At 41.3% G+C, this 24,883-nt stretch overlaps 1 protein-coding gene across 2 annotated transcripts in view; it reads right to left on the minus strand.

The window, feature by feature from the left end:
- The window catches only part of CENPF (centromere protein F), a 52,272-nt gene extending 33,447 nt beyond the window's left edge, over positions 1-18,825 (minus strand). For both annotated transcript variants that reach the window (XM_037035059.1, XM_037035058.1), the window contains exons 1-7: positions 18,706-18,825; positions 15,721-15,886; positions 14,523-14,719; positions 9,060-9,181; positions 8,308-8,399; positions 6,142-6,436; positions 4,758-4,951 (exon numbers count right to left, since the gene is read on the minus strand). In XM_037035059.1, the coding sequence (XP_036890954.1) occupies positions 4,758-4,951; positions 6,142-6,436; positions 8,308-8,399; positions 9,060-9,181; positions 14,523-14,719; positions 15,721-15,882 (1,062 nt within the window). In that variant the 5' untranslated portion in view covers positions 15,883-15,886; positions 18,706-18,825. The remainder of the gene's footprint in view (positions 1-4,757; positions 4,952-6,141; positions 6,437-8,307; positions 8,400-9,059; positions 9,182-14,522; positions 14,720-15,720; positions 15,887-18,705) is intronic.
- Between the last annotated feature and the right edge of the window lie 6,058 nt (positions 18,826-24,883).

The following is a 24,883-nucleotide window of genomic DNA, read 5'->3' on the forward strand; positions in this document are numbered from 1 at the left end:
CTCAAATATTAGGATTCATGATGCTGTTGGAAGAGACTTCAGCAGGTATGTGAGCTAGAACAAAGATACAATGTTCTTGTCAAATCAAACCACCAACACAAACTATGAATGGGTAAGTATGACTCTCATCCAGAGTAAGGACTAAGCTGGCAGGAATGCAACTGAAAATGAGCTTACTGGACAAAGAGCTCAGTGTAACAATAAGTATTAACATCAATGTAACTTCATCTGTTCCAAGCACTATGTTAAGCCTCCATGGAAATGACTGCAACCTCTACAACAATCCTATGACACAGGCTTCGTTAACATCATTTTATCCATTAGGCAACTGAGGCTGAGAACCCCATAAAACTGGGATGTAGCTCTAAGAAGCAATACGACTGGGATGTGGGAGAGCCAGAACTCAAATTCAAGTCTTTTTTTTTTTAAGATTTTGTTTATTTATTTTTAGGCAGAGGGGAGGGGAGAAAGAGAGGGAGAGAAACATCAATGTGTGGTTGCCTCTCATGTGCCCTCCATTGGGGAACTGGCCTGCAACCCAGGCATGTGCCCTGAATTGGAATGGAACTGCGATTGTGTGGTTCGCAGGCCCGCACTCAATCTACTGAGCTAAACCAGCCAGGGCTCAAATTCAAGTCTTTTTAACTTGGAAAACCAACTCAGACTGTACAAGACAATACGTATATTGACCAAAGCCGGCCGTGGTCCATTTGACCCTCCACGGCACCTTCACTCATCTGATAGGTACTTCTCAAGAATTCCTCTGTGCAAAGCTTTGCACTAGCAGAATGTCTGAAGATGAACCCAGAGTACCACACTCAGAAAGACAAAATGGATGTACATTTCCCTATTCCTCTCATCAAGAACAACTAGAAATTCTGGCCATTATATCTAAACAGGCATAAGCAAGCTCTAAAAGGAGAGGACACTGATTGACTGTGGACTTTGGGCCCAGGGGGGGGAAACTTCATGGATACTAATAATACCCTGAGGCAGTACCTTCCAGGAATGTCCAGGAAAGCAAGACATTCTCAGAGAAAGAAAAACTAAGACCATCTCTGGCTGATGGAACAGTTAAAGGATGTTCTCTAAACAGTAAATGATGAAAGGAAGAAATTGGAAAGAACTGGAAAAGAAGAGGGAGTATGTAATATTATAGGCTTTCTTCTCCTTCAGTTTTCTCAACTGTGTTTGACAGTTGAAGGCAATGTAAAAATGTTGTCTGATCCAATTCCACATATATGTAGAGAAAACACTTAAAATTCCATTAGAAATAGAGTAAGATAACAAATGAATGGATGAGTACATTTTCTATAATTTATCAGAGCAGGTAGAATGACAATAATAATAGACTGAGATAAGCTGTGTGTACTCATGATGAAACGTCTAGAAAATCACTGTAAGGGCTCTGCACAAAGTATATTCAAAAACACTATAGCTAAGCAAGAATGGAAGTTCGAAACGTGCAAGTAACCTTCAGGAAAGCAGGAAGAAAGAAAACAGATGGAAAATGAAAAATAGAAAACAAAAGATAAGATGGCTGACTTAAGGATGGACTATCAAGGATTACAGCAAGGGCAAATAGTCTCAATTGACTAATGAAAAGAAAGATAGTCAAAGAGTGGATTAAAAATCTACCCAAATGTGTGCCCTGGCTGGTGTAGCTCAGTGGATTGAGCACGAGCCTGCGAACCAGACAATCTCGGTTCGATTCCCAGTCAGGGCACATGCCTGGGTTGCAGGCCAGTTCCCAGCAGGGGACTCATGAGAAGCAACCATACATTGATATCTCTCTCCCTGTCTCCTTTCCTTCCCCTCTCAAGATAAATAAATAAAATCTTAAAAAAAAAATCTACCCAAATGTGTACTGTCTACATCAAACTAACTTCAAGCATAATAATATAAAAAGGCTGATAGCAAAAAGACAGAAAGAAATATATCACAGCAATATTAATCAACAGAAAGCCACAGTGGCCATATTACTATCAGATAAGGTAGACTTCAGAATACAAGAAATTACCCACACCAAGGGTGCTATGTAAGGGTCGATCCACCCAGAGGACATAGCAATCCTAAATGTATATGCACCTAACAATGGAGCTACAAAGTATGGGAAGGAAAAGCTCATAGAACTGACAAGAGAAAAAAAAACAAATGAACAATTATGGGGTGCTTTCAACATCCCGTCTCAACAATTGATAGACCTAGACAGAAAATCAGCAAGGGTTTAGAATTCAACAATATCGTCAACCAACAGGAGATAATGTGTATTAGAACGCTTGGCCCAATGACAATATGCATTGTTTTCCAAGTGCCCATGAAACATATATCAAGATAGACCATATCCTGGGCCATAAAAGAAACCTGAACAAATTGTAAAGATTGAAGATCCTAGAGTATGTTCTCTGGACATAATGGAGTCCAAAAAGAAATCATTACTGGAAATAGGAAAATCTCCAAACACTTGGAAGCAAAACAAATTATTTCTAAAGAATACACGGGTCCAAGGGAAAAAAACGTGAAATGCTTGGAACTGCACAAAAAGTAAAATACAATCTATCCAAATTGCAGAACACAGTTAAAGCAGTACTGAGAGGCAAATTTATAGCATTGAATGCCTCCACGAGAAAAGAAGAAAAGTCTCATATTAACCATCTGAATATGCCACCTCAAAACCCTAGAAAAACAAGAAGAAAATAACCCAAAGCAAGCAAATGAAAATAATCAAACAAAAACCAATGACACTGAAAACAGAAAACTAAGAGAAGCAAGGAACCAAAGAGCTGATTGGTAGGAAAAAATCAATGAAAGAACAATGATACTGGTAAATCTCTAGGAAGACTGACAATGAGAAAAAAGAAGAGACACAAAAATGTTAGCATACCACCTGACACACAGGCAATCAAAGAGTAAGGAAATACTGCAAACAACTCTACACACATAAATTTGACAATTTAGATGAAATCAACGTCTTCCTTCTAGAAACACAAACTCTCCCAACTGTTTCAATATGAAATAAGTCATTTTAATAGCGATGGCTATATTTTAAAGTTGAATTTTTTAATTTAAAACTCTCAAAAGAGGGATCTGCAGGCCTACATGGTTTCATGCAGAATTCTACAAAATGTATAAACAAGTAACACAGCCCTGGCTGGTGAGGCTCAGTGGACTGAGTGCTGGCCTGTGAACCGAAGGGTCTGGGTGGCGGGCCAGGTCCCCAGTCGGGGGCGTGTGAGAGGCAGCCACATATGTTTCTCTCCCTTTTTCTTCTTCCCTTCCCCTCTCTAAAAGTAAATAAATAAATAATAAAATAAAAAGAAATAACACAAATTTTACACAATCTTTTCAAAATAGAGAAGATGAGGAAATGCTTCCCAGTTCATTTTATGGAGTTAATATTATTATAATTATTTCTGAAACAGTACAAAAAAAAAGAAAATAGCTAACCAACATCGCTCATGAGTATAGACACAAAAATCCTTAACGAACTACTCGCAAATAAAATTCAGAACTGTGTAAAAAACATTATATACCTTTCCAACTGGTGCTTATTCCAAGGATGCAAAGCTCATGCAAACCTTTAACAAGTAATCTATGTAAGCAACCATATTGACAAGGTATTATTTCATAAAATGGTATGAATCTATAATTATCTTCAGATTTTAAAGATTAATTTCTTTAAAAGACAAAAAATATCTGCCCACAAGAAATAAACTGGACATACAGGTAGGTATAGATATTACATTGGTTTTTACTTTCTGCCTCAGAAATTTCTGGAGTTTATTAGAAGTCGATTTCTTAAGTCTGGCAGGATTAAGTCTGCAAGTGTCTCTGATTCTAACAATGAGCCAAGAGTGGGAACCCCACAAACAAGGGGATGCCTAGAGAAAAGATCTCAGTGTATTAAGAACAGAGGGAAGGAGCTCACAGGAAGAGAAGCATGGCAAGGGCATTGCAGAAGGAGAGCATGCCAAGCAGAAAGAGCCTGGGCTCGGAGAGAGATTAGGTTCAGGAGACATCCAGTAAGTATGGCTGGTCCTCGAAGATAATCCCTTTACCCCTGCACTTGTCCTCAATACACCATGTTGTCTGTGACCTCTATATCAGTGCCCCACACCCTTAAGGATGAAGTTCCATGCGGGCAATGACTCTTGTCTGATCCCTCACTTCTCCATCCTCAGGTCTACAAGAGGGCCTGACACATTACGCAGTCTACGTTTGTTTGTCAAATGAGTCCGAGAACAAATGAATAAGGAATATAAGAGAGCAGAGAGATAGGTCTGGGCTGAAGCAGCAACCATTCCCGCCCCCACCCTCCCTAAAATAACCCTCCAATAACAGGCCTTCCTTGAAGCTTTAACATTAAATGGATACTGGATCTCAAGAGTAGATCAATTGATTATATTCTATCACAATTCCTAAACCTCTTTTAAAGCACCATGACTCTAAGCCTCTTCTATGGTCTGGAAAATATGCTGGGTACTGCACATCCATGACCTTTAGTCTTCACCCTCTGAGATGTCAGAAGTGAGGAATCTGCTTCAGTGCCTTGGCTGAGAAACGTGCAGTCCACGACTGACCCCTCATCTCCCCAGCTCTAAAAGAACTTACTAGTTCTATGGTGCCAATACTGCCTAGAATACCTCCTTGAGGTTCATTACATCATTTAACTCAAAATTTAACCGTCAAGTGTGCTTTCCCAAAAATTCCATGGAAAAAAGTGGAGACTTTTCAAAAACTCACGAAAAGTCAAGTACCTTGGCTGATGCCTGGTCATACTGTGCTGTCAGTTCGGCCCTACTTTTGTTCCAAACTTTCTCTTTTTCATTTAGTTCCATTTTTGCTTTCTCCAGTTGGAGCTGCAGTTCTCGACACTGATTCACTTGGATTTTCATTTCTTTTTCTTGTCCTTGGAGTTGTAGTTCCAACTCGCCAATCTTGCTCCTTAGCTCTTAAATCACAAACAAAAGCCACACTTTGATTAACACAATAAATTTACAACTAAATTCAGAATATATTATCACAATATATTGTCTACTTATCACAAAAAAATTTACAACCAAATTCAGAATATATTATTTACGTTACTATGCTCAGAAATCTTTGATCACGCAAAAAGAAGTCAATGCACACTAAACACAGGAGCTACTTTAAATTAATTTAATTTCAATGTTTAGTCTTCATTGTTATTTATACTCAAATGTCCTGTAGAATGCAGGAGAAACAAATTTTCTTGTTATCACAGAAAACTCGGGGAAGAAAATGCTTTCCTAAAATTGTGAATATTATCAGATCGAGGCTGCAAAAAGCGCATTATGTATAACAACTTAATTTCAATCACCACTTGGTTTTACACGCTGGAGGACTAATACTTGTTTTGTGCTGACATCAAAACAAACAAGAGATGAGCCGTGAAAACTTCACCCTCCCACACCTTCCAGCAGCTTTATCTCCAGTAAAGTTCAAAGCAGTGTGAACCTTCTCTACTGCCAAAGTTCACCACACCTTTTTCTCCATGTCCCCACCACATACACACAATATTGGCCCCAAAGGTACTGGCAGTGGGAGAGTTCTCACCAGTGAACACCGATGGTCATTTGGGACATATCATAGCACTGGAAATGATCCTAGTCTGCAGAGTAGAGTCCAAATGACCAAATGGTACACTTGGCTGTCAGCTGCAGTCTGGGGCAGTAGCCAAGGTCGCACAGGTTTGCTTCCATATGGACAAGCTGGCTGCACAGAGCACAGCTCTTCCGCGCACACATGCCATACCTCTGGCCCAAAGTGGCCAGACACAGGCTTGTTTCATGGGGCACAGAAGGAGCCAAAGTAGAAGGGGGAGGAGTGTCAACTGTAACCAACCTATTCACCCTGCCTCTGGAAGGATCAGTCAAAGGCATTCATCCTACCTTTGAATGCTTCAAGGTCCAAGCTTATCAGGACAAATAAAGGTACCCTCTAAAATGCTGATATCATTTCTCATTCTCAAAAGCACAGTATTTCTACTTCATCAGCCTGGGATGCTGACCACAGATTGGCTAACGAAACCCATAAGCACTTTTCAGGACTACAAATGCCTGGAATGACTTCTCAAATGATCTCAGGAAAATGTAAACCTGACTGAGCTCAAAACATTACCTTGACTCTGGGCGTTCCGGTGATCCAAAAGTTGAGAACTGCTAGAATTATCACAGAAGCTGCTATCAGCACCTCTTTGCCCGACTTGCAAAGTTGATCTACTACTCGGAGTTACTTCTTGTTCCCCGGAAAAGTGAGATGCAGAGAAACCTCTCCTAATGGGAGTCCGTAGAGCATCAGAAGAAAGACGACTTGGTGTCTTTTCTTGTTGCCATGGGAACACAGAGGACGAGGCCTGGTGTCGCGCGATATCCCGGTGATTCATGGTGTTTTGTGGAATAACCTGGCTTGTTTTCTGTAAAGACAAACTCTTTAGCTCCCTTTAGAAATCATAGTATTCAAGACTCTTTCCAAGTAGAACATAAAGCCATGTCAACAGGTTGGCATTCCCACTAGGTATGAGGAAAGAATGTTCATGGAGTCAAGGGAACTATTAAGTCCCAAGACCCAGTGAGATTCTCTCAGGGTCACACTTCAGCATTGAAGAGTTAAGCCAGTACTGCTGAGGCCCAATCTCTTCCATGTGGGCTCAGTTTCTGTATTTCTTCTACATCCCTCAAATACTCCATTAAATATAGGAGTGCCATTTTGAATCATGAAATTTGATTTTCCTTTGCCTGTCCTTTGTCACCACCAACCCCCCACCCTCCACCATAGCTGCACGCAAAGAAAATCAAAATTCAATGTCAGCCCTGGCTGGGGTGGCTCAGTGGCTTGGGTTCCAGCCTGGGAATTGAAACGTCACTGCTCCAATTCACAGTCAGGGCACACGCCTGGGCTGCGGGCATGCAGGAGGCAACGGATCACTCTATGTCTCACACACGTAGGTTTTTCTCCCTGTCTTTCTCCCTCCCTCATCCTCTCTCCAACAGCAAATGAATGAAATCTTTTAAAAATTTTTTCAATATTTAACCTAAAGAACTCTTTTAAGAATCTCACTTTCCACCATATCACACGCCCCCAAAATGTCCCACAAGGTCTCTTATGTTACCTAATAGACACTGGTGGCTTTTCTAATGCCTTGAATTCTTCTTTTTCTTTCCACCTGCATTCTGACAAGACATGGCTGCAGGTGCCACAAAAGGCACCCAAGGGCTTTTCCTGCCACAGGGAGAGGACTCACGTTCCTCCACTAAATAACTCTGGGAACCAAGGTCAGGGGCAGACCTAGTACAAATGACTGAACTGGATAATAAAGCAGCAGATATTTCCAGGAAGAACTAGAGAGTTATTGTTTAATTTTCCTTCATCTCGATAGGCAATGCCTTTGTCATCTATGAAAATCCCAGTGACTCTAGAACAAAGGTTCAAGGCACAAAAGGAATTAAAATTGTTGAATCTCTATTGCAGGCTTTTGAGCCCCAATATTTAGTGTATCTACTGATGAACTCAGCCTTCAACTCTTTGTGAAATTGTGCCTTTGTGACATTGTGTCTTAGCAAGTTCTTGTTTAGTGGAAACACGCCATTAAAGCCCAAATGGATTTTTTTTAAACAAATAATAACAGGGGAACAAAAATGGAAAGGGAAATTCTATAGATACCAGGAATTTTCAGAGTCAGTCCCTAAGCAAGGAGGGGCGTCTAAAATACTCATTTTGTTTATCTTGTTGACATTAAACAAATACTTTTATCCACCTCTCTCTGCTCATTTATACACATGGAAACAGAGTTTAAACCCCTGCCAGCAACTTACTTAAGAGAATTGGGAGGATGACCGGGATATGGGAATCTCCCCACTCTATTTTACTCACTCATTGCCTCCTTCTTCAATTAAGAAATATCATAACCAGCCCTGGCCAGGTGGCTCAGGTGATTGGAGCATTGTCCCATTCACCAAAAAGTTGCAGGTTCAATTCCCGGTCAGGGCACATAACTGGACTGGGGGTTTTATCCTGGTCAGAGTATATTGGAGAGCAACAGATGGAGAGAACGAGGGAGGACTAGACAGAAGGAAGGAGGAAGGAAGGAAGGAAGGAAGGAAGGAAGGAAGGAAGGAAGGAAAGGAGGGAGGAAATATCATAACCAATGTATGAGGAACTTTATTTTTTCAGTGTAGGGAAAATGCACCAGCTCTATGTCAAGTAGATTTTTCTCTACTGCTATTGAAGCCCATATGAAAGCACTTTCTCAAATGCACGTTGCTATAAGACCTCTAATTAACTTACTTTTGCCTGCAAGGATTTCACCTCTGCCTCTAATCTTTTCCTTTCTTCAACTTCTTTATTATATTTTTCTTTTAGATCTTCATATTTGGAACCTAAACACAGACAAGGAGATACAGATTGACTTTGATCATTGACTTTGTCAACTCACAGATCAGTCATTACAATAGGTAGTTCAGAAATGAGTATCTTAGTATAGCAGAAAGAATACTTCCATTAGGGCAAGAGATATGGGTCAAATTCTTCAAAGACCAAAATCCATGGAAACACGGGTGTTTTGAATGTTCAGAAATGAAATTCTTCTTGAAACACACCACAGAAGGATAAAGTAAAAATTGTAGGCCGGCCAATAAGTCTGCTTTTTTGATTGAGTTTCTGCAGAAATTCAGAAAAGGCTGACAAGTGTAAAGACACTGAAGTCACTAAGGTCCCTGAAAATGGCTACAAGGAAGTTTCATAGTGGGATGCATTTTCCCAAGACATGAGCTACATTTTTAAAGGTTCCCTAGAACTGGTCCAAACAACTTGGTGGAATTTCTAAATGTAAATTTTAAAAAATTGAGTGAAAACTAGTCTTACTAACCTGATGGCTCAATAGAATTCAACAGGTGTACCAATGTACAGGTTACAGCAAATAGTTGCATTTTGTGAGTGCTCACAGTAGAAATTGAATTCAAAGCCGAATTAATTCATTTCTTTGTCAAAACAGAAATCTCACTAGAAGAGCCATGGATAGGAAGGGGAAAGCTGCTTACCGCTATAATACTGGCTTGGTGTTATTGGAGTTGTAAACAGTTTTTGTGGTGTGTTACATGCACTCCCAGAGACATCTGCAGCCCGTGCAGCTTTCTGGCTTCTTTCAAGTTCAGATTTATAGCTGTTTGAAAAGGTCACGAGAGGAATGCCCAATCAAAGCAAAAGCCACAGAATAGCAACACCATACTGTACCCAGTATAAGCTTACAAGACTCACCATGTCAGAACTCTTAGCTCTTCATTGACCCAATACACATGTGACAGACATAAACTCAGTGACCTGTCTTTAAAGAGACTTAGGCCAGTTAGGGAAACAGAAATAAACCAAATAATTACAATGTCATGAAGGCTATAATGAACACCTATAATAACCACACAGAGTACAAGAAAGAGTTGGAAGGTTGGAGATATATTCAAAGTACGTGTTATATTCTAAGCCAAAGAGAGAGACAGAAATATAAAAGAACTCAGGACTTCAGAAACATAGGGAAAATCTGGTATCTCTGAAGCATGGGCTAAAAAAAAAAATTACAAAACTGGATGGCATTACTTATGTTATTAAGTCATAACAAAGCACAGACTTGATCTATGTACTGTGTGATTTATGACAGTTATTTATTTTGTGTGTGTGTACAGGTAACATTTTTAAAACACATATAAGAATCAAGTTAACATAATACATAAATATTTGGCTGAAAAGGGCTACAAAGAAATGGGGAAAGCAAGCTACATATTGCATATATGTACAAAATATCCCTATCATTTAAGTTCTGAGCACCTTTCAGAATCAAAGAATCTAGATTTAATTCTTGCACATCTCTAATGTCTGACTTTAGCTTAATGCAGAAATATAATGAGCACCCTATTAGAATGGCTAATGTGTGCCATTCTCTTTGCCACGGACACAGTCCTCCGAGGAGAGAGTGAAGACAGCACTCAAGTGCCCCGGCTCCCCCAGCCCCAAATTGATCTCAGAAGCAATGCATCACGGGCTGACAATGACTACTCAGCAAACCAAAGCATCACAGTGGAGCTCAATGTAGGTAACAGTACTGTTCAATAAAAAAGTTCTATTAACATCAAAAAAGTAACAAGAAATATGTGAATTTCACTGTAATATTTAATTTGAAGCTTTCAAAATTCTGTCATTTCAACTTTTAATTAATAAATGCTTCGTATTTGCTTTTTACCAGCTCTTCAGAATTTTGTGCGCATCTTGATTTGCAAGGCCACACTTCAAGGGTGCAACAGCCACCTGCGGCCAGCAGCTGTCATGTTGGACAGCGGAGATCCAGGCTGCCGAACCCATCATTCTACAGGTGCATTTTATTTTATTTTTATTATATTTTATTGATTATGCTGTGACAGTTGTCCCGTTTTTTCCCACCTTTACTCCCCTCCACCTTGCACCCCGTCTCACCACCTAGGTTCATGTCCATGGGCCACACCTCTAAGTTCTTTGGCTTCTACATTTCTTATATTATTCTTAACCTCCCCCTGTCTATTTTGGACCCACCATTTATGCTTTTTGTCCTCTGTACTTTTTCCCCTATTCTCCCACCCCCTCCCCACTGATAACCCTCCATGTGCTCTCCATTTCTGTGATTCTGTTCCTGTTCTAGTTGTCTACTTAGTTCATTTTTGTTTTTGTTTTTTTTTTNACATCATCTGTCTGTTGTGTGTTCAGCACCCAAGTCGTCTCCTTCCGCCACCATTTATCCCCGCTGCACCCCCTTTCACCCCCCCCCCCCTTTCCCCTGCGCCCCCCAATTTTCTTTTGTCTTGGTGGGTTTTTTTTTTTTTTTTTTTTTTATTCGTTTCTTTCCCCTTTTTCCTTTGCCAGATTGAGGAAGTTCTCCTTCATTATATTTTCAAGTACGTTTTCAATTTCTTGTTCTTCCTTTTCTCCTGGCACCCCTATGATTTGGATGTTGGAATGGTTAAAGTTGTCCTGGAGTTTCCTAAGCCTTTCTTCATTTTTTTTGAAATGTTTCTTCATTCCATTCTGGTTGAATGTTTATCTCTTCCTTCTGCTCCAAATAGTTGATCTGAGTCCCAGTTTCCTTCCCTTCACTGCTGGTTCCCTGTATATTTTTCTTTATTTCACTGAGCTTAGCCTTCACTTCTTCCTCTATTTTGCAACCATACTCCATCATTTCTGTGAGCATCCTGATTACCAGTGTTTTGAACTCTGCGTCTGATGGGTTGGCTATCTCTTCATCACTTAGTTCTTTTCCTGAAGTTTTTATCTGTTCTTTCATTTGGGCCATATTTTTTTGTTTTACAGCACCAACTAAGAAGTGGAGCCTGATGTGTTCACCAGGGTGGGGCAACCCACGCTGCTGCATTGTGACGCTGTACGTGGGGGAGGGGCCCGAGAGGGAACAGTGGCACTTGCTCCGCTCTCTGCCAGTTTTCAGTCACTTCTCCCGCTACCTACCATTAAATTGGGCTCTTCTGGTGCTGATTCCCTGGTGGGTGGGTTTATGTACATTCTAGGACCCGGAGGGCCTCTCCAACCAACTCTCCCGTGAGGCTGGAATTTTCTCCTGCAACCACAACCTCTATAGATTTTTACAGCTAGAGGTTTTGAGGCTTTCTTTTCCTGCCGTGGAACCCTGGGTTGCGCCATCTGGCTCCCCAGTTGTTCCTCCCAGTTCATCTGGATGCAAATGTGAGACCACCAGCCACTGCATCACCCCCCCCTCCCACTCCCAGGTCCTCTAGCTGCCATCTTGCCATGTGTCATCTCCAGCCACCTGCCTATCTCTGTCCCTCCCACCTGTATGAATGAAGGTTTCTTCTTCAACTCCCTGATTGTTGGACTTCTACACAGCTCAATTTTATACAATTCTGGTTGTTTATTATTTTTAAATTTGCTGTTGTTCTTCTTTTGGTTGTGTGAGGAGGCAAAGTATATCCATGCATGCCTCCATCTTGGCTGGAAGTCTTGCAAATGAATTCTGAAGAGTCTTGCATAGTCAGTGGTTCTTTTCCCTCTCAAAATTCAGCACTTACCCCCCTTCCCCTATTTTTCATTAAAAAATAAAATTATTATTTTATTTTAAATGTACCATTAAACAGCTTATTATTTTAAATAATAAATAAAAATATGTCCTGGCTGGTGTAGCTCAGTGGATTGAGCGCGGGCCTGTGAACCAAAGGACTGAGGTTCGATTCCCAGTCAGGGCACATGCCTGGGTTGCAGGCCAGTTCCCAGCAGAGGACACATGAGAGGCAACCATATGTTGATATTTCTCTCCCTCTCTCCTTCCCTTCTACTCTATAGGTAAATAAATAAAATCTTTTTAAAAACTGTAAAAAAATACAATAAATAAATAAAAGTGTATATTGCTATCTTTTTTTAATAAACATTTCTTTCTCTTTTCTTTTAGGGACAAAGACATAAACCACTAGCACCAAAAACGCACTAAAAGAAGCTGTTTTACACCAGGTTTGTGTCCTTATACTAGGTTAGGTTTATACTAGGTTTGGCAACATGAGGTTTCCAAAATGAACAGCTTTTGATCAACCTTTCAAATAGTCCAACCATATTTGGTTGACACATCCCTGAAATGTAGTCAGTGGCTACTGATGTGGGAAAGAAGCTCCTGCTCTGCACTGGAAGATCACCAGGGACAATTTCAACTTTATACTCAACAGTTTTTGTGGTCTCATTTTTATACTCTTGCACAGTTCTTACACTGAAGACAGCTACACTCTTAATAGTTGTTATAGTCTGAAGTTTATATAGCTGATAACCTTTTAGAAACATCTATATCCACATTTAAAAAATAAGAATATATCAAACTGAATGTGCTACAGGTGTATCCAAACCTCATGAGGATGGTGACAATGGATAACATCAATACTAGTAATGCTGACATTTAATAGTTGCTCTGTGCCATGTAAAGAAAGCCCTGTGCGGTGGAAATCTTACAAAGTATTGCTACCAAATGCCACTTTGCAATGAAATATAGAAATATATAAAAAAGTGTCCCGTCCTAAAATGTTAAAAATACAAATGTTTCTGTCTAACTTATGAAAAGCAATAGTTCTAAAACCAGCGGCCAAAATATGCTTTCCAAAGTAATGAATATTTCAGGCTCCTGGGTGAGCTTCCCACTTCCCTCACTGCTGTTTTTCAAAATGAATGACAATTATTCACTCATTCGACAAATATTTGAGGACCTACAATTGCCAGCTGCTGAGGATACACTGACAAACAAGATAGATGAGGTCCCTGCTCTCATGAATTGTGACAGGGCAGACAATTTACAAGAAAACACAACACTCCACAATACACAAGTTGATTCCTAACATGCACTTCACAGATAGCCACCTTCCTACAGAGGTAGCAAACAAAATAGGAAAAAAATCTCTGAGCCTAGGGAAGCATCAACTAAATGCAATGGGGAATCCTAGGTCAGATCCTGGAACAGAAAAAAGACATTACTGGAAAAACTATTCAAATTCTAATCAAGTCTGTAGTTAACAGCATGAATCAATGTTTATTTCTCCTTTGGTCATTGTACTTTGGTTATATAAGATGTTAACAGATGTTTCTGCATGTCTACTGTTATTTAAAGCATTCTTTTTCAAATTTATGGGTGTGTATTTGCAGACTCAACAATGAAACAATTTCCTAAAGTACTTTTTGCTTTTAGCTTCTATCATTCCCATTATTTGGACCAAACTCCTCTCTGAGAAGGAGAAAATACCATTCTTAAGTGAGCAGTGTTTAGGGCCCACTAAATTTCTTTTGATAAGGCCTCTAGTGTTTTGTCATTGGAAAAGTGGTAATAGGCACTTTTTTATAGCTTCACTAGGACACTGAAATTGGCCAATTGACTAAGGAATGCTTAAGCTCCCTCTCAGATGGAAATCTCAGGAGGAACCTCTTCTGGACTTTGCTTCCCTCCCTCCATTTCCAGCCCAGATGCCACCATCCAGGACTTTAATCACCCTCTTCCCAATATCCTCAATTATTCCATGTCTTCTGTCCCATTACCCTGGCCAAAAACAACCCGTAAAGCAGCACACCTGTTCACCTTCTCAGCATTTATGTCCCAAACGCTAAAGAAAAATAAACTGTACAGCTCTATAGATGGGTCCCACTGGAAATTCCTTCCTGGTCTCCAACCTCATCAGGATTGAGGACAGTTTTGGTATCATTTACTGTGATATCACACAGTAGTAGCACAATGCTGGTTCATGAAACTCAACATAGACAGAATGAATGAAAGAAGTGAGCAACCACTCAATGAATTTCTATAGCACTGAGTTATCTATAGCACTGATAGGACTCAAGTATGTCAGATTCAATTTTCCTTAGAGATCATTATATTTCCCAGCAAAAAAAATTATAACAACGTGTAATAATTACATCATTCAAGGAGAAGATTAATGTATCTTAATGAATGTCTACACAGATATCCATTTAAACACCATTCAAACAATTACCTCTTAAGTTCCTGTTCCAATTTCTCTATTTGTTTTTTGGTTGAACTCAACTGTCCTTCTTGCAAATTCACTTGTGCTTCCTTGACTTGAAGTTCATGAGAAATCTTCTGCTTAGCCTTCTCCAGGTTTTCACATATTTCCATCAAGCTTTGATTCTCCTTCTTTAGGTTTGTAGCTTCCGTTTTTTCATTCTCAACCTTGTAGGGGTTATTCAAAACAAGACAGTTCTCTTAGTTTGTGAATTTACCAGGTATTCTTTGTAAAACTTGTCTTAACACGGACGACCAATTTTCTGAGAGAGGACTGTAATCACCCAGATATCAATGCCTGCTGAATGCAGATATTTCTAGGAAATATCTCACTTTAAAGTCTCAAAGTCACGTTTTGTTTATCTTTGCTCAGGCCTACACATACCCATGGTGGAAAGAGAGGCTTCAGTATGCTTTCAAGAATTAAGAAAGAAATAAAAATAAGCCCTGTAAATCTCCCTTCGCAGCTCACTTTCAAGTTGGACTGCTAAAGCCAGTACACATGTAAGCAACTGAAAACCCTCCCACTAGCAAAGACCTTTCAGAAGCAGTGACTGTATCACTACTTTGCTGGTTCATGAAGCGATAAGAAGGAATCACTGTTGAAGTTTCCCTTTATCAGTCCTAAAGAGATGAGGCCTGGGGATAGCAGGTTGAAAAGCCCACTCTCCAAAAGTGACAGCCATTTAGACCACAAAGAGTTGTATACTGTCCGTGCCCCTCTCCGATACTAGCAGGTAAGCAGAAGGCAGGACAGAGGATGAAAAAACAAGGCAAATGAAATGAAATGTCTCAAAAAAAAAACCCTGACCAGTGTGGCTCAGTTGGTTGAGCACTGTCCCTTAAAGCAAAAAGTTGTGAGTTTGATTCCTGGTCAGGGTACACACCTGACTTGTGGGTTCTGTCCCTGGTCAGGCCACATGCAAGAGACAGTCAATCTATGTTTATCTCTCACATCAATGTTTTTCTCCCTCTCTTTCTTCCTCCCTTCCCCTCTCTCTAAAAATAAATACATAAAATCTATTTTTAAAAAAAGAATCCAAAAAGGAGACAGATCATGATCAACTAAAGATAGCAAATCCATTTTTCTCTAAATGGAACAGGCCAAGGTGAAATAATTCACACAAAGAATGAGTGGACCGTTGTGAACCCCAGATTCTCAGGCCTACCTTCTGTTTCTGTTTTTGCAGCACGGCCTCCAGAGTCTCCAGCTGAAACTGCCTTTGCTGCCTTTCTTTCTTCAGCTTGTCCAGCTGTCCTTCGAGCTCTTGAATTTTCTGAAGAGCTCTGGTGGGCAGGCCTTCTTTCCATTCTTCCACCACCCAGCTCATTTTGCTTTTATTTGTCATGCAAACATTTGTAAATAAAGTGGGGGGGGGGAAGCAGACTGTTAGTCTTACTGCACATTGTAGTACAAGGACACTGAAAAGTCTCAGAGAAAAGTGAGTCTATAGAACCAGTGCCAACATCAAGTTTGAAAACTCCCTATTTCAAAACATAATGAAGCATGCATAACACCTGTCTTCCCATCCTCTGAGAGGTGACTACCAATAACACTGTTCGGGGAAGTATATCATAGGCTTGCTTGTCATACTATTACTTTCTGTTTTTCTTATTTCCCATTTTTAGAGGGCTACCTGCTGTCTACTGACCAGTTTGTTTCCATTATACGAAATACGACTATTTTGCCATGAGGTTTTGGGTGAAGGTGGTCCTATAAACAGATAAAATACGTGAGCTATTTTGTAAATACTCTTCTTTCCCCTCTTCGAGTCCTTAATTCCCACTGCCTTTTTGCTGCTCTTCCTCTGGGAGGTACACAAGGTGGTCAAGGTCTCTCATGACACAAGAACCACCTCGCCTTCCAGCAGTCCTCATTCGTTGAATTAATGCATGAACGGACAAAGCTATTACTACAATTAGTACTAAAATCACTGCAAAATGCAGTCAAGTCCAGCTCCACACAGATATTGACCAGGAAAGAGGCACATATCCTCCGTGATTCCAATCCCAGCTCAGTCTCCTACAAGATCTGTGACCTCAGGCATGCTATTCAACTGCTCGGCATTTTGGTTTCCTCATTTTCATAATGGGGATAATTATGGTGGCAACTTCCTGGAAAGCAAGGGTGTCAAACTCATTTCCACCAGGGCCCACATCAGCTTCGTGGATGCCTTCAAAGGGCCAAATGTAATTTTAGGACTGTATACATGTAACTACTCCTTAACAGTTAAGTGAGAGATCAGCACTGCTGCCAGGTAGAAACAAGGTGCTGGGCCAGATAAAACAAGGTGGAGGGCCGGGTTCAGCCCGTGGGCCTTGTATTTGCCACCTGTGCCCTAAAGCCTCAGAACACTTTTCCATTTCTCTATTTCAACCTATGGTTCCAGGAGGCAAGTGATGTACGGCCTCCTTCCCCAGCCACGTCTCAGGAGTCTTAGTATGTTTAAATCAGCTGGGAGAAAAAGCAAGGCAACTGTTCTTCATTCATTAGCCTTTCGCACTTAAGTAGGGAAAGAGCACTCATTTTCCAGTTATTTTGGCAATGGGGGTGAGAATGATGTCTACAACCATGTTAGTGGCTCGTTTCAAACGACTTTATCGGTGAAATTTGTTATCAGCACAACTAATAAATAGTAGATGAAAGTACCAAGAATAATAAAGATTTTCCATTCTTAAGAGAGAGAAGCAAAGGTTTGGGAACCATTTATTTATCAAGCTTTAGAAAGCTGTGTTTTCTCAGCAAGTTTAATTTTTTTTTTTTACTCCCAGATGTCAGTTCTTTGAAGACAGCCTCTTAAACTCCACTCTCATTTGCCCCCCAAAATTCCTGCAGGACGGCGTCCCAAGCCTTTCCACGGACAGGCAATTTACACCGTCCCAGTAGACAGCTCTACCCAGTCCAATCTATCCCTTTCCTGCTCATTCAGGGATGACCGTATGTACCCCAGAGGCACATACTGTAACCGACCTCAAGAATTCTGCCAGTCACTGAAATTATTACATTGAGACGCTATAGCCAACAAAATATAAAAGGGAGCGATTTAGACAGATACAAAGATGAGCTTAGGAAATTGGCAAGGAGGACCGGCAATTCGGATGCTTTTCTATTTCACAACCGAAGACACAGTTATAATGAAGTGGTTAAAGCACTTACTAGACCCAAGCTCATTTTGATTAGAGCAGATTAAGGCATCAAGAATCTGTATGGAGCTACTGGGGGGGGAAAAAGGGCCAAAAAATATATAAACCTAAAAAGTAAGATGTGAGGGACAAAGGATGGGGCGGGGCACGGGGGCGTGGTGAGGAAAAGCCCTGGAGGTTAAGACTCCCCGAAAGAGGATTTACAGGACTCTAGTCCTTTCCATAAAATGCCCTTCCTATCCCAGACACATTGTGAACACTCTTCACGCGCGAATCATTTAACCGTGTAAAATGCCCAAGGAATCTCTGGTGCTACGTGCGACTCGTCTGACCACGCCCCCTCCCCCCAGGCATTGCAGGCTGGTCTTCACCCTTTCCCTTCCTTCAGAATCCCCCATCTCCTCCACGAAACCCTAGTTCCTGCCTACGTCGCCAAGGCTGTGCCTGAGCATGAAACCTGCCGGTTCCTCCAGAACACGCTCAAGGATAGGACTCGGCTGGTCAATTCCTGGGTCCTCATAACAGAGCAGACACAGATGCACAGGTGCGTCCACATGAATGAAAGGCAACAGAGAAATGCTCTGGCGACTACCAGTAAGCACACCAACCCGCCGCCACCCAGACCAAAATCCAAGCTGGCAGCTCCTCCAAACACCAAGGGACCCAGGTCCACAAATCCAATAGGAGCCACTGGCTCCTGTCACGGGAAATAGCTGCTCATCTCCAGTTCTTTGACCTTACAAACTTGGAAACTGACCTCCAGAGTGCGAGTTCATGACCCAGCAGGCTCTCGGGACACTAGCGCGAGCACGGTCTCGGGACACTGGCGGCAGCACAGCTTTACCCGGACCGGATTCTACAGTCGGGTCAGGTAGGGGGCAGGGGGCGGGGGTGGGGGGGGGGCGGTCAGGGAGCGCAATCCCACAAGCATCCCCTGCCAGTATCCTCCGGCACAAAGCCAGCGTCTCCCCCGCGCCCGCCGCGGTAGCGAGACCGCGCAGAACGCTCACCTTTCCGGCCCAAAAAGAAACACACTCCTCAAAGGGTCGGATTCCGTGCAGCCTCCGAGACTTGGAGGCCCTTTCCCAACTCAAACTACCCGCAGCCGCCACCCGTTTTCCTCGCGCCGGTTTCGGTTCTAGACCAATGCGGCTTGCAACCCTATCGTGGTTGCTATAAGCAACGGTGGGCCAATCCGCTCTCGCGCACACGCGCTGCCGCCTTTGATTGGTCATTTCAAATGAAATTAAAAATCGAGCCCTAACCAAGAGGTGCTCAAGCTCAACCTCAAAGATTTTTTTGTTGCGGGGGTGGGGCGGGGGGCGGAGACTATGTGCTTTACTTGAAGGAAGTTTTGAACTGCTTTTTCCCCAAAAACTGAGGCAGCGGGGCCTCTGATTGGGAAGGTGTGGCCTAGCGCCTGCAGCCAGTAAGAGAGTGCTGTCTGGTGAAAACACTTAATCCTCCGCATACATTTCCACTTATTTATTAAATATATAATTTAGGGCATAGATACTTGGTGTTATGCTTGCCATGCACTCTTCATCCAGGGTCATTCTTAACAATTATTTCACGCAAGTCTTATTTTATCTAAAAGTTAACTAGGACACATAGAAGCTATGTAATTTGATGTTGGACCTATATGATATTGAACCTGCATGATATTGAACATGCAGGACCTCTTAAGTACTGTCCTCGCACTGATCATTTTCTTTTCTTTTCTTTCCATTTTCGAACCCCTCTCCCTCTGCTGTTGCTAAGACGCCCTGCCGATCCAATTCGAACAAGTGATTCTGGACACCTGTTAGCTGGGATTCCACAGGAGGACTTTGTAGCCAGAAGAATCTCCAAAATGATGTGATCTCTCACTTTTGAAAGAGTACTGTTTTGTTTGTGTGTCTGTGTACTTGTTTTAGTTCCTCATGCAACTTGAAAGAAGCTTCTAAAGGCAGGAGCAAAACAGTGAATTGTGACATTATAAGATCTCCAATGCTGTGGTTCTTCAATAGTTTCCCAACTTTGTGTAAACCTTTCCTCAGACTGCTAGACAAGCCATACTGCTCCTTGCCTCTCACTGAAATTCTACACTCTGAGAGCCCAGTTCAAATGTACTTCTTTCAGAAATCCTCCCTATTCTTACCCACCTCTTAGAAACAATTATTTCCTCGAAAGAGTATGCTTACATGTTATTTTTGTATCTATGCCTGGCTCCGCCACCATGCTCAGACATTCCTATAGAGTAAAACCTGTTTTAATTCATCCTTGTGAACTAGTAATTCCCTCTATTTCACACGCAGTAATTAAAAAATAAGACCTTCTGGGGAGGTAAAACTACCACCTGGAGGAGAGCCTTGTTCTCCACTCTACTTGAATTAAGAAGGAAACCCCAGGGAGCAGGTAGGGGTAAAGAACTTGTATTATTCCCTGTCATGGTCAGTCTAGTATGTGGTCATTCTGGGATTTGAACCAAACTGTGTCTCCAACACCAATTAAAAATGCACTGCTTACCAGGGGAATTATTTGACTATTTATTAGCTGCCTGAGGAAAACAGAAAGAGAAAGACGTGCACTAGAGAAGTTTCAAGGCTTGAATGAGACACTTACATTTACTATCATACATTCATTTGTTTAGTAGTTACAGCCACGCTGGAGCCAAGACTTGTGTTGTGCTGTATACGAGGCAGTTAAGAAATACATTCCTGCCTTGAACATGGGAATCGTGAAATGGACTCTGTTCCAGGGACTTCTGTGATATTTCTGCACTTCAGTTGTATGGTTCCCTCTCCCATGTCTATTTTCCTCAAGACTTTTTTGTTTTGTTGTTTTCTTTTAGGGACTGAAGGGGGTGAGTCCTATCTAACCCAGTGTAGATGTCTTTGGAGAGTCCATTTTTGGTCCCTGCCCTTCCCTTTCAATTCCCTGCCTCACTGAGCCAATCTATCCACTCTGGACTGCTCATCCACCATCTCTACTTTTTGCCTGTGAATCACAGCTCTTTGGTTCCAGCACCAAGCAAATAAATTAGGCCAGCTGATACTGGCCAAGGATGAGGGACCATAGAATGGGTGGTGGAGCAGAGAGTCAATGAATACATGAGTCGGGACTTCAGGACCATTTGCCACAGCGGGGACCAGAGCTTCTTATTCCAATCCTCTCCTGAACAAAGTCTTTTTTCAGAGATCGTGGGCACCAGGTTGGAGGTACAATGACAGTGAACTTAATAGGAGGACGAGTGGTTCTGAGTAGGGTTAGGTGTGGTGTATAATAAGTTCCTCTATGACTTCCCCTTGGCCCACCTTGACTGCAGCCACAGCTGTGGTAGGTACATAGTTGTGTGTGGGCTCAGACTTCTTCCACCTCGAGTACAAGCCATGGATCACTCCAGTTCTCTCTTCTAGGACTTTCTCTGAGGCTGAGGGAGCCTGCTAAACCAGTACACAAGAACAGCCAGGACCGACCTTTGAAGACAAGGAGATGTTCCAGGGCCAATCTTCAGTGAATGTGGTCAGGAACTAGTGGATAAATACATGCCTCGGGTTGGGTGTTTCACATGGGCCATCCTGAGAGATCCCGGAAGACTGAAACCCCTGGCCCCTACTGCAACAACTGGGAAATTGCATGCTTCTACTGGGTTTTCTTCCCTCCCTGTCTCACTGTCCCTTCTTCTTACTCGGCTTCCTGGATTCATCAGCCAGAGAAACTTCCATCCATCATTATCTCGTTTCTGCTTGGGGAGAGCTCAAACTATTCAGAAGGTGTCATAACATAGAAGTTTTTATTTTCAGCTAGTGATAAATGCAACCTGGTCTCCCAAATGTACCAAAAGCTTCTGTCTTGTAGATGGAAACTCAGCTAGCTCATCTGTGATATTACAAGTGTAATTGCAATGGATTTCCCTGGTACCAGTGGGTTTAGACTAGGGGTCTCTGCTAGACAAGGGTCATGCTTGTTCTGTGCATGTCTGGACTTCTTTCAACTGAAAAAACCATGAAGTTCACATATTCTTTGGGACAAGAATTACAAACCTTGATATTAAGGGATTTTCATGTCTCTAGGAAACAAAGGTGTGGGGGTAAATATTACATATTCAACATATTGGTATGATTTAAGTAAAGTTGATTACAAAAATAGATATTTATCATCTTGGTATGTTTTCAAAAATTGATTCCAATAGTATGGACATACTCAGTGGTAGGAACCCACAAGAAAAAGGGCCTGAAACTTTTCAAAAGCTGTTTCTATTCCTACCACTAGGTGGTTCCCTATGCCTTGGAAAATCTTTAAAAGTATTTGTTGTTGCACAGACTCTGATTTGCTACATTCTCTTTTCTACGCTCCTCTCTCTTCCCTCAATGTATCCAATGTTTTAATCTACTCTCTTTTTCAAGTAACACGGGCTTGTTTAAACTAGAAGAAAACAACAGAAAAATAATGATCCATAATCCTACTGCTTAAATAATGTTTTTGATTAGCCAAATAAAAAAGTAATAATAACACATGCACATGGTAGAAACTCCAAACATTCAAGAAAGTTATAAAGATGAATTTGGAGAAGGAGAATGAACACTGGGCGTCTGCTAGACCAAAATCTTCATTTTGTAGCTGAGGTCAGTGAGATGAAGATATTTCCAAAAATTCACCCAAGTTATTGGCAAAAAAATGCAAATAAAGAAAACAGTTTAAACAGATAAAACCTCATAATTCTGGAATCAATTACCTTATAGAAAATTCAAAATTTTTTCTTATACATTCTTGCAATAGTAATTTTTATGAATAAAGTGAAATTATTTATACAACTTTAAATTTCCAGTAGCATTTCTTAGAAAACAAAATGCTTACCTGGTGATTATTTCTTCCCCAATATTGGAATCAATGTTAATGATATTTTCTATTCCATTGCTAGAAACCTGATGCTCAAAAAAAGAAAGCAGCTGCTACAGGTCCGAGTTTCCAAAGCGACAATAAAAAGCCACAAGTCAATTTCCCAACTTGCAAGACAAGCTTGCTCTGGAGATGACAGCATTATGACGTGAGAGATGACGTGACTGAGGTCAACTGGTCCCCAGCTCATTTTCAGTAATAGTTTTGTTCCAGGAGTCAAGTTAACCATGAGGGGAAGTGAATGACTCTCCCAACCTCTGTGATCAGGTATTTCACACTGTGGAATAAAAGCTGAAGAAATTCCCTAAAGCAGGAATAAAACTTGAGTGTCCCTAAGAATATCACAGTTTTCCTACAGTGAAACATTGGAGTCTGTACCTAGTTCTGATTTAAAGGGCTGGGGCAGGGGGAGTACAGAAATCCATTGATGAAGCCCTCCTGTGTGAACTGCAAAGGTGAACATACTTCCCAGTTTTCTTCTATTGTCCTGGTATTGTCTGCTTTAATGTTTCCCAGAGTTGTTGTTGTCGCTGCTGCTAAAAGAATAATATTCTTTTAACAGAATAGCATTACTAATAGTTGTATTAAAATAGCCTAAGATGGGTTTGGTAGGTCACTTTGTGCTTCCCCCTTCTCCGTGGTCTTCTCTAGTCGTAGGTCAGATACCGCTACAGTAAGCAGAGAAGAGAAACAAGAGGTTAAATCAGAGATAACCCTTCTCACTATTGCAAAACGTTTCTTGACATAGAAATAAACGCCTCCACTTTAAAGAGAGCATACAGGACACTGGCTGATATAAGTGTGGCTGCATACAGGTGCATCTAGACCGCTAACTTCTGGTCCCAAGGAAAGTGGGAGCGGTGTTTGTGAACTGCTCCCCCTAGTGACCCTGTGGGGTCAGAGTCAGTTGTGCCTTAGTCCTGACTGGGGGCCTTGCCACTGGCCATTGGGCTGTGGGCATGCCACAGTGAGAATGATATGTGGGAAGTAACAAATGTGGTGAATGTGAAATAAATGTCGGAAGTGGGCATTCAGCATGCCTGCCACAGAGCCTATACAGAGTGGCCCTGCTAAAATACTTGGCGTATCAACTAGATACTATAAATTCTACTGTTTAGTTACTTTATTGTTTATTATTGTATCATCTGCTTAAAGAATTTGCTTTAAGATGATACAAAAACTAAAAAGTTTTTGCACAGCAAAGGAAAACATCAACAAAATAAAAAGACAACCCACCGAATGGGAGAACATATTCGTCCATACATCTGATAAGGGTTTAATATCCAAAATTTATAAAGTACTTACAAAAGTCAACACCAGAAAAACAAACAACCTAATTCAAAAAATGGGCAAAAGACCTGAATACAAACTTCTCCAAAGAGGATGTACAGATGGCCAATAGACATATGAAAAGATGCTCCATGTCACTGATCATCAGAGAAATGCAAATTGAATCCACAGTGAGCTATCACTTCCCACCTGTCAGAATGGCCGTCATCAATCAATCAGCAAACAAATGATGGTGCGGATGTAGAGAACAGGGAACCTTTGGGCACTGCTGGTGGGAATGCAGGTTGGTGCAGCCACTGTGGAAAGCAGTATGGAGATACCTCAAAAAGTTAAACGTGAATCTACCTTTTGACCCAGCAATCCCACTTCTGGGAATATATTTGCAAGAACCCAAAACCCTAATTCAGAAGAACGTAAGCACCCCTGTGTTCACTGCAGTGTTGTTTATAATCACCAAGATATGGAAGCAGCCCCAGTGTCTATCAGTAGATGAGTGGAGAAAACAACTACGGGACATTTACACAATGGCATACTACTTGGCCATAAACAAGAAGAAAACTGTACCCTTTGGGAGAGTATGGATGGACCTGGAGAACATTATGCTAAGTGAAATAAGCCAGTTAAAGAAAGACAACTGCCATATAATTTCATTCCTACGTGGAATCTAAGGAACTAAATAAAGAAAGAAATCAGAGACAGATTCATAGATGGAGAGCAGATGACAGCTAGTGGTTGTGGAGAGCTTAGGGAATGGAGGGATTGAGCAAAAAGGAGAAAAAACTCATGGTTACGGACAACAGTGTGATGATTGCTGGAGGGAAGAGGGCATAAGGGGACTAAATGGTAATGCCAAAAAATACAATAAAGATTAAATTTAAAAAAAGATTTTGCAAGGAACCCTCTCAGCAACAATGAGCTCAAGAACTGACACAGAACAAAACAAAACAAAAATGCATATGTAGTGAAAAACTAAGTACACAATATTAACTTCTCAGTAAAGTTGATGATGAATAGATA

This window comes from Sturnira hondurensis, unplaced genomic scaffold (assembly GCF_014824575.4).
Source record: "Sturnira hondurensis isolate 20B ecotype Veracruz unplaced genomic scaffold, ASM1482457v3 Scaffold0022215, whole genome shotgun sequence".
Lineage (NCBI taxonomy): Eukaryota > Metazoa > Chordata > Mammalia > Chiroptera > Phyllostomidae > Sturnira > Sturnira hondurensis.